Source organism: Saccostrea echinata, unplaced genomic scaffold, assembly GCF_033153115.1.
Source record: "Saccostrea echinata isolate AGI-Se365-2 ecotype Australia unplaced genomic scaffold, CSIRO_AGI_Sech_v1 ptg000062l, whole genome shotgun sequence".
In the NCBI taxonomy this organism is placed as follows: domain Eukaryota; kingdom Metazoa; phylum Mollusca; class Bivalvia; order Ostreida; family Ostreidae; genus Saccostrea; species Saccostrea echinata.
The window spans coordinates 6,548,295-6,557,500 of NW_026889811.1; the positions used below are offsets into that span (position 1 = coordinate 6,548,295).

At 34.7% G+C, this 9,206-nt stretch overlaps 1 protein-coding gene across 1 annotated transcript in view; it reads right to left on the reverse strand.

Annotated features, from left to right (window-relative positions):
- Positions 1 to 529: 529 nt before the first annotated feature.
- LOC133175530 (zinc finger protein 341-like) overlaps positions 530 to 9,206 on the reverse strand; it is a 12,600-nt gene continuing 3,923 nt past the window's right edge. Inside the window, exons 3-12 of the mRNA XM_061310647.1 lie at positions 8,989 to 9,206; positions 7,611 to 7,736; positions 7,103 to 7,349; positions 5,415 to 5,695; positions 5,166 to 5,282; positions 4,512 to 4,655; positions 4,042 to 4,241; positions 3,635 to 3,795; positions 2,165 to 2,365; positions 530 to 1,724 (exon numbers count right to left, since the gene is read on the reverse strand). The exon at positions 8,989 to 9,206 is cut by the window's right edge and continues 12 nt beyond it. Coding sequence (XP_061166631.1) covers positions 691 to 1,724; positions 2,165 to 2,365; positions 3,635 to 3,795; positions 4,042 to 4,241; positions 4,512 to 4,655; positions 5,166 to 5,282; positions 5,415 to 5,695; positions 7,103 to 7,349; positions 7,611 to 7,736; positions 8,989 to 9,206 — 2,729 coding nt within the window. The 3' untranslated portion in view covers positions 530 to 690. The remainder of the gene's footprint in view (positions 1,725 to 2,164; positions 2,366 to 3,634; positions 3,796 to 4,041; positions 4,242 to 4,511; positions 4,656 to 5,165; positions 5,283 to 5,414; positions 5,696 to 7,102; positions 7,350 to 7,610; positions 7,737 to 8,988) is intronic.

The window sequence follows — 9,206 nt, forward strand, 5'->3', positions numbered from 1 at the left end:
TGCATTAAAATTTTACAAAACTCCTAAGGTCTAAAGACGAATCTGTTTATTTTGAGGTCAAAAGGTCATGATCAGAAATTCATACAATGCAAAAAATGGTTTATTGATGATCATTTTGGTTTTTCCTTAAGCTTCCATGAAATTTTATAACTTCAAATAACTAAAAAGATTTTTAAGTCATCAGATCAAGGTCAGAAATTCATAAATTGCATGAAATGGTTTCCTGGTTATATCTCTACTTCTCCGAGATTTTGTGATGAAAATGTATGCCTTTACTCCATATGACTTTAAGCAGACTATTGATTTTGAGGTCATAGGTTAAAGATCAAAGCTGGAAATTTATATATATTGCCTACATAGTTTTTCAGACCTTAGTTGACTTTAAGACCAAAACCTGAAAGGTCAAGATCAACCTTTTTCCACATGCATATTTTTTGTCAGGTCTTCCACACTCTTCTTTTTTCCTGAAACAGGGGGCTGAAATTTCCTAAATTAGCTTGTTCAATTTTAATTCAAGAAGAGGACTAAATTTACATTTCATGTATTTATTAGATAAATTCATGTATTTATGAGATAAATAGTTTTTGTGACAAAAACTAAAACCTTAATAAATAAATCATGCTCAAAGAGGTATTGTACAAAATAAATTAAAAATGCAACAACTATTAGAATATGTGCTAGTAATATGTGCTACTGAGCCGACTGCAGTATTTCAGCATGGGCCTTCAACAGGTTTTCAGTGCCTTGTAAGACAGGGTCTCCCTCTGGCCCTGTGAAATCGTCCAGCTGTGAGGTGTGATACCCCTGGTCTTGTCCACTGGAGCTAACAACAACATGAGTAGTCACCATGCTATCCGGGTCCTCTGAAGGCATCACTACCTGCATGGGGACACTCTCAATCACAGAAACATTACTGTCGCTTACAGTAACACCTCCCTGTAATGAGGTCATCTGCAGAGATAGTTGGTCACTTAATGCTACATTCTCCAGATTAGTGACTTGTATTGGAATGGACTGAGCCTCTATAATTGTAACTGGTTGGTAACTGGTATTGGGGGACACAATGTTCTGATAACCTGTACCTGAGGTTGGAGTCTGAATGAAATGTGTCTGAATGCCATGTCCCAGAATGCTATTGGGTTGGGAAGCCATGTTGACGGTAAGATATCGAGGAACTGGAGGTGTGACTTTGACACAAAATGGTGGCTTTTCTATTTTTGTCATTGATTTACTGCCTTCCTCCGCCTTGACCATTTTTGGGGATGACTCTTCAACAGGAGGCTCCTCCACAACTTCTGCTTGGCTTTCTTCCACAGGCTCCTCACTCTCAGCTTGCATGACCATTACATTTTGAACTTCCACCTCCCCCTCCTCATCCACTTCAATCTTCTTATTTCCATCTTTCCCTGCTTCTATGGTTATCATACGCTTTCTGGGTCGGCCCACTTTTCTTTTATTTCTGGGTCGATACACCCTCGCTGGTGCCTCCCCATTTTTACTTGGTATACACTTGTGTTCCTTGAACAGTTTGGGTCGGAAAAATCCCCTCTGGCAGATTTGACATTTGAATTTGTAGTCTGCTCTGTGTCCTCTCTCATGCTCAATCAAGTGTGGCTTTCTGCTGAAGCATCTTCCACACTCTCCACATTTGTAAGGACGAAGACCACTGTGGGTAACTATGTGAGATTTCAGTTTATCAGTCCTACTGAATTCCTTAGTGCACCCTAAAAAACATTTAGGCTTATTAAGACGAATTTATTTTTGTGGGTTCATAGCACATTATACGTACCAAAATACAAGTATACTAAAATAAATAGAATTCTTGTAATGTCTAACAATCATGATCAAAAGAAGAATATTTTTGTGAATAAATTTCACTAAAAATGATGAAAAAGAAAGTGAATATTCCTTCTTTGTATTTTTTATATTTTATTTTATTTTTTTTAAAAATGATGACACTGAACGCTCAATCCACATATGTAAAGTTTCTCACATGAATACTTGTATTAGATAAAGCAAATCTTTCACATATTGGCAGTAATTTATGGATCCAATTTAGATTAATTGACACACACACACATGATTAAAACCATAAACATTATTTTGTCATGAGAGCCTAATTTTTATCTAATTTGTACAATACCTAACCAACCAGAAGTCCTACCTGTTACTGCTTTAAAAGGACACTTGTACCGCTTGGCCGGCTCATGGATGAGCATGTGCCTTTTGAGCTTGTCCTTACGGTTAAATGCAGTGTTACAGATTTCACAGGAAAATGGAGTTTCTCCTGTGTGAATCAAGGCATGCATTTTCAGGTAGTGCTCTGCTTTAAATTTCTTTTCACATGTTGGACACTGAAATTGACCTACAAACAAATGGAAGAATATTTTATTTTGTTGAATTCATTTCGTAAAGGTTTATCAAACAAATTCAATTCCCTTATTTAAAAAGTAAGAACAACATGGCTTTCACAAAAATTATATTAAAGTGACAGTACGGCGCATCTCATCAAAAAACTGACTAGATAAAATTTTCCGACAAGATTTGGAATTTTTTTACTACTCATAAATGTATAGACTTTCAGAAAATTACAACTTTTACAATTAAATAATTTGGATTATTTCATTAAAATTATTAGTTATTTATGGGACGTAAATATATACATCGCAACGTGTTCGGGGTTCCACATTCCATGCTATGCACGCATGCGTAGCTTTCATAAACAAAACAGCATGGTTAGAGAGGGAATCCCGGTAGGCCTGCTACATTGACCAAGTCGACCAAAAAGAAAAAGAAACTGAAAATAGAACTTGAAAAAGCAACTTTCATGACTAAAATTTAGTTTGGGGATTAATAAAATCGCTGGATAAGGAAGAAACGGGAACTCGGCGACACTCACGCAGGGCTCTCGAAGGTTCTATTCGACAGGTTTGTTGATACTTGTTATCATTTCTCATTTTTCCGTCGCTTTCAAAGAAAAAAAATAGTGTAAACTCAACATTAAAAATACATCTTTGACTTATAAACATTGTTGCCATTTGAAATGCTAAATTTTTTTAACTGTGCAGAAAAATATTTTGTTTGACATTTGCCGCGATAACGTATGATTAGTTGGTTTTCACTTTCTCGGACCCCAATACACAAAACGTAAACATTTGTACTTTTAATTCTGTTAAATTCGCCTGAATTCAGACTAAAATCTTTACGATTATTATTTTGGATTATTTTATCAGTAAGTTATGATAATTTGTGTTTTTGAAAATTGCTTTCACCTAATATTCATTATAACTGTAAACTCTACAGTGTATAGGCACGTGCCTTTTTAGAATTCACGTGGTACAAATTAACAGATCTAAGATTGCTCCAGTTCGTACGACCCTTGATTTTCCGGCAGATTCTAATTACGTTAATTTTGTTTGAGTAGAGAATATTTCTGTTTCTCAAACTGCTTACATCAACTTTATACCTTATTTCTTAATGACATATCGGGTAAATTTGGATGAAATAGCACACATTTTGCAGCCGTACTGTCGCTTTAAACTAAAGGCAGTACAAGTATAAAGTGGAGAGAGAGAGAAAAAATTATTTGGTATCGCTTTAAAAAGTGAGCCATATTCTTTTAATTTCAATTAACCTTCTGATCCATGTGACGGTAGATGACGACGTAGATATCTCTCGCAGGTGAACGACTTGTTACAGTGAGGGCATGGGTGATCATGGGAAGATGTGTTTATGTGGTGCTCCAATGCCTCTGGAGTGGAGTACTTATTCATACAACGAGTGCACTGAAAATGCCTGCCCAAAAAAATAAAGTTTCAATTTCATATTTTACTTCTCTACATTTTAAAGTAATATAGAATCAGGACTCTTTACTTTTTCTATTTTCCAATAAAAATCTTACATCTTACAAAAATTCACTTCCTTTATTGAACATTTCATTTAATACAACTTCTACAATTACAGCAAAAGTTCATAATGTCTAACAAAAAAATTCTAATGAATGTATGTTACAGATAAGTTCTCAATATTAACCACATTTACCTCGGCCCTGTCTTGGGTCCCTGGTGAGGATACAAACTGTGTGTATATTGGTGGAGCCCTAGTTCATACAATGATACAAACATCTTGCTGCAAGTATGGCAGCGATAGGACATTTCACATTCATGTTCTTTGATGTGCTCCAGAAAGAAGTCCAATTCTTTAAACACTCTGTTACATTTAGCCATGGAGCATTTGAAGACCTGTATTGTGAGAAACTGTTTATCAACACACAGGAGACATGCACATATATACATGTAATTAACTTCCCAAACATGTAGAATACAAATTTCAAACTCTAAAGAAAATGACTTGTATACTTCGATATACATGTACTTCAAACAGAAATTAAAGGTTCTTTTTGATTTGATTGTTGTTCTGTTTTTTGTTTTTTTTTCTTTATATGTTTTTTTTTTCTTTTTCTTTTTTTTTTATGAGGATATTAAAGGGGATAGAAAACTCAGTTTACTGACCTGTTGGTTTTTATGCTGCACCATGTGGGATTTGAGGTGGAAGTAAGATTTGAAGCGGCTAGGACAATACTGACACACGTAGGAGTTGTCTATCATGACTTTGGTTCTAGTGTCCTCCTTTGGCTCTGTTGTATTATTGTTCCCCTAAAAAAAAATAACATGGATTAGCTAGCTACACATAAAAGTACAATAAGTGCATGATTTAGGGAGAAGTAAAATGTTGTCATAAATATGATATAAAAGTGATAACAAATTCAAGTTTATATTTAGGATCCTGTTTATCAGGAATTCCAATTTATAGTAACACAGAAGTTTATTGTACATGTATTCATTTGAAAATCTGTTAATGCGGTGTTTGATTTAACTTTCTCCTTAAATTTCACACTGATTAATGAACGACTGGCATCCAAATTTATGATCCATATCCCCTTCTTGAATTTTTCTTGATCTTATTAAAAACATTTTTTTTTAGAAAAGGATTTTAAGCTGTCTAAGCAAGCAAATATGGTCCATTTACATGTATATGTTAAAAGTCTGCAGATTAATCTGATCTATGACCAGCCAACTTCTACACTCCCTTGTACTACTGCAATTTAAAGGAACTAAAGACAAAAAAAAATGTCAGTTGCAAGTAAGCATCCTTTTGACCCTGACCTGCTCCTTTTCACTTCCTGTGACCTTGGAGGTCTGATCAGCTTGTTCAGTGGTAACATTTTCCACCTGTAGAGGGGGCTGTTCTGGTAATGTTTTCCCTGTTCCTGAAGGCCAAACCTGCAAAATACAAGTCAGAAAAAATGGATCTACATACATATGTTCATGGATAAGTACAATTAGATTACTGTTTCAATTCTTTCTGTTTTGAAATGATGAATTAAATAATTACAATATATGAGAAAGTTTAACCTTGTGTGTATTCATGTGTTTTTTGACATTCGACTTTTGAGCAAAGGCTCTGCCACAAACAATGCATTGGAAAGGTTTTTCTCCTGTGTGTGCACGAATGTGCTGCTGAAGATCAAAGTTCTTAGTGAAGGCTTTGTTGCAGTACTGACATATGAGTTTCTTCTTCTCCCCCTCCACAATCAAGCCACCATTTTTACATCGCCTCATCCTCACTCCAGTGGTTTCAGCCCCACTGGTCACCACTGTGACTAGGTTAGCCTGAGCCTGGGCTGATTTTCTCCCTAAAAATTTAGTAATCAAAATGGTAGACATTTTAAAATTAACAAGGCCAATGGACCACAATGCTCATCTGAGTCACTATGGCCCTGCTGTTCTTCAGCAGCAGGAATAAGGTTTCCCCTACGTATTTCCTAATAAAAATTTAATCACATATTGTGGCCCCAACTTATCTCCTTGGGTCTTCTTTGTAATAAACTTGAATCTAAACTACCCGAAGATGCTTCCATATCAATATGACTGACCATAGCTTTGCTGTTCTTTTTTAATGATTTATTTATATATTCCAATGTAAAACTTTGATCGCCCATTGCGGCCTTACCCTACCTCCAGGGGTCATGATTTTGAACAAACTTGAATCGACACTATGAAATGAAGCTTTAATTCACATAAGTTTCATCTTTTCTGTCCCAGTGGCTCTTGAGAAGCGGATCTTTAAAATAGTTCATCTTTTTTTTTTTTTTTTTTTTAAATTCTTAATTGTCCCCCCTTAAAAGAGGGTGTGGCTCTTCAGTTTAATAAATTTGAATCCCCTTTACCAAAGGATACTTTGTGGCAAGTTTGGTTGAAATTGGCCCAATGGTTCTGGACAAGAAGTTAAAAATGTGAAAAGTCTACAGATAATACACAACAAACTACAGACGGATGCCAGACACTTTTTGATCAGGAAAGCTCACTTGAACATTCAGCTCAGGTGAGCTAAAAAGAACAGCATTTTAAAATTTGGGGAAATTAAAAAAACATTTATAATTAGGGCTTTGTACTTGAATATACTAAAAATAAAATAATAGCTACAAATCAGCAAGACCCCCCCCCCCCCCCAAAAAAAAAACCTGAACTTTTTAATATATATCAAATAATAATAATAAATGTTCATTTATTACATTTTCAACAGTTAAATACTGTGATTTATTTATTGAATAAAAGTGATATTCTCTCACAGTGTGAAAGAATACCAAAATGATATTCTCTCACAGTGTGAAAGTATATCAAAGTAAGTAAAAAATAATTTCTGGCCTGTCATAAGACAGAGATAGTAACTAAACATCTTGAGAGAGCTAAAACTGCAATTTTCTTCCCAAATATGTTGCTAAAATCCATGCTATATAATGTTTTCAATCTCACAACTGCTAAGCTATGATGTCGCAACCGCTCAACTATGACGTCAAGCCAAGCTATGACACTTGTGTTAAGAAAAGACAGAGGCAAAGGAAAAATCAAAGAAAATGTAATAAACAGAAAATTCAAGGTTTTGTAGATGAATATGGAATTTATTTCACTCATGAGACAGGATTTTTTGATATTTTCACTTGTGCTTCACACTCAAGAAAATATCAAAAAATCCTGTCCCACTCGTGAAATAAATTCCATATTCATCTACAAAACATTGAATATCCTCTATATATTCTTACCTGCTTTAGTGGGACTAGGTTTAACTATTGTGTTGGCAATGCTCTTCTCTGCCCTTGTGACTAGTGTTGCCTGCTGAGTAGGGGCAGGTTGAATTTGAATATGAGTAGCAGAGTTATAGGTGGTGGTGCCAGTCGGCAGTGTGGAGGCACTGTTGATAGGACCCAGGATAGTAACACTGTTAGGGGATTGGGAGGGATAAGATGCCACCTGAGACAGATATGATCCTCCTGAGGAAACAGGGGGTCCCTAAAAGCAAAAATAGTACATCTTTTACATCTTATTTTGCATCCAGGTGCAAATATTTTGTACCTGAGGCCTTTATAGAAAATGAATATTGTTCTAGAAATTAAATGTACAATTTATCATAAATAGAGAATTTTTAGATTTTGATATCCAGCATTTGTATTTTTATATTTAAATTTAAATAAGTATGATGTATGTATATATAAGTAAATAAGTAATAATTCTTTAAATTAACATAATCCCACCCGTCCCCTCTCTTCTTACCAGCTGTAATGTCTGGTTACCAAGGGATTGATCAATATTAGCAAATGACATCAATTCATCCGTTAACACCACATTCTGAGCAAGGGCTGAAGCTGGTGTCACATTATTGTAGGAGGGAATAGAGGACTGCAAGAAAAATTATTCACTCCTAACATCAAAGAGAATTCATGTTAACTTAAAGTGACACTGTGACGGACAGACGGGAAAATTGACAACAGTAAAATTTTTGCATGACAAATGCAAATTTTGTTCAGTTCTTGAAGATATTAGGTTTCAGAAAATTACAGGTTTCAGAACCTAAAAAATCTAATTTAATGGCGAAAAATAAAAGTAAAAAAATCTTTGTATAACCCATCACAAAAATATTGCTTCACTTCTTCCTCTTTATTGTACGCATGCGCTGAAAAGTTGAAGAATTTACCATGGTTTCAATTCCATAGATATAAATGTCGGATGACTGAGAATTTTGATATAATCTTCAAAAAAGATGATCATAACTTATTCCTTACTTCTGCTTGCCCCAATTCAATGTTGTTTACAAGTTTCACGCTAAAAATAAAAGACGCATGACCTTGACATTGTTGACATTGACGATAAAAACAAAGCGATAGATACAACATTTGTTTTTCTGGCACTTATATTATGCAGTATTTTTCTTGCTTTACAGTGCAGTCGAATTGTCAAAACTTCGCTATATTCATATTTCACAGAAATCTTTTGTTTTGTGATACAATTTTCTTAAAAGAAACACATGGTTTTGACTCATTATGCAACTTTAAAGTTGTTGTTTTTTTTTTTAATTAACAAGTAGTTGGACTGTTTGAGTGATAGTAGATGCATGTACATCCATGTCCATTTGTAGCATATACTTGTACTGTATTGCTGGGTTTTTTTTTCCATTTGTACATGTCTACTAACATTCGTTACATTTTCTTAATTTGAAAATTGCAAAAATATTTAAATCATGTATCTTCATTGTAAGTGATTGACTGAAAAGTTCAAGTGCTACATCTGAGGGACCAAATCGCAAAATACTCAAGCTCGAAAATTACAAGTAGGCAGGACGTTACATGGTAATGTATACTTTTACATGATTGTAGCAGCCAGTTTTTAAATGAAAAAAAATCAAATAATGTTATGAATATTGTGCATTAATGTATAGAGGAAATGATATTGAAAATACACATACAAAAAATAAGATATAACCAAAAAAAAAAATAAATAAATACATTTCACTATGCGACATTTCAATCAATGTACATGTATAATCTTTTCTGTAGATTTATATATTGCCATGCTCTCACATATTTTGGAAATGAATTTCACTGAAAATGGAAATAAAATAATATTTTTTAGCTTCCATAAACAACAAGCGAACCTGAATGATCTGTGGTGCCCTGCCAACTGTAACAGTTTCTGGGGCAGGGGCAGCCCCCCTAGCACTGGTGGCAAGAACAATGTCTTGTGCATTCTGATTGGTCCGAGAGACTACCTGTTGCAAAATGGGGCGAGGGCCATTACAGCGAGACTGTTTGTGGCTTAGAAAGACCGACAGTGAGCAAAACTGTTTCTTGCACTTGCCGCATTGGAAAACAT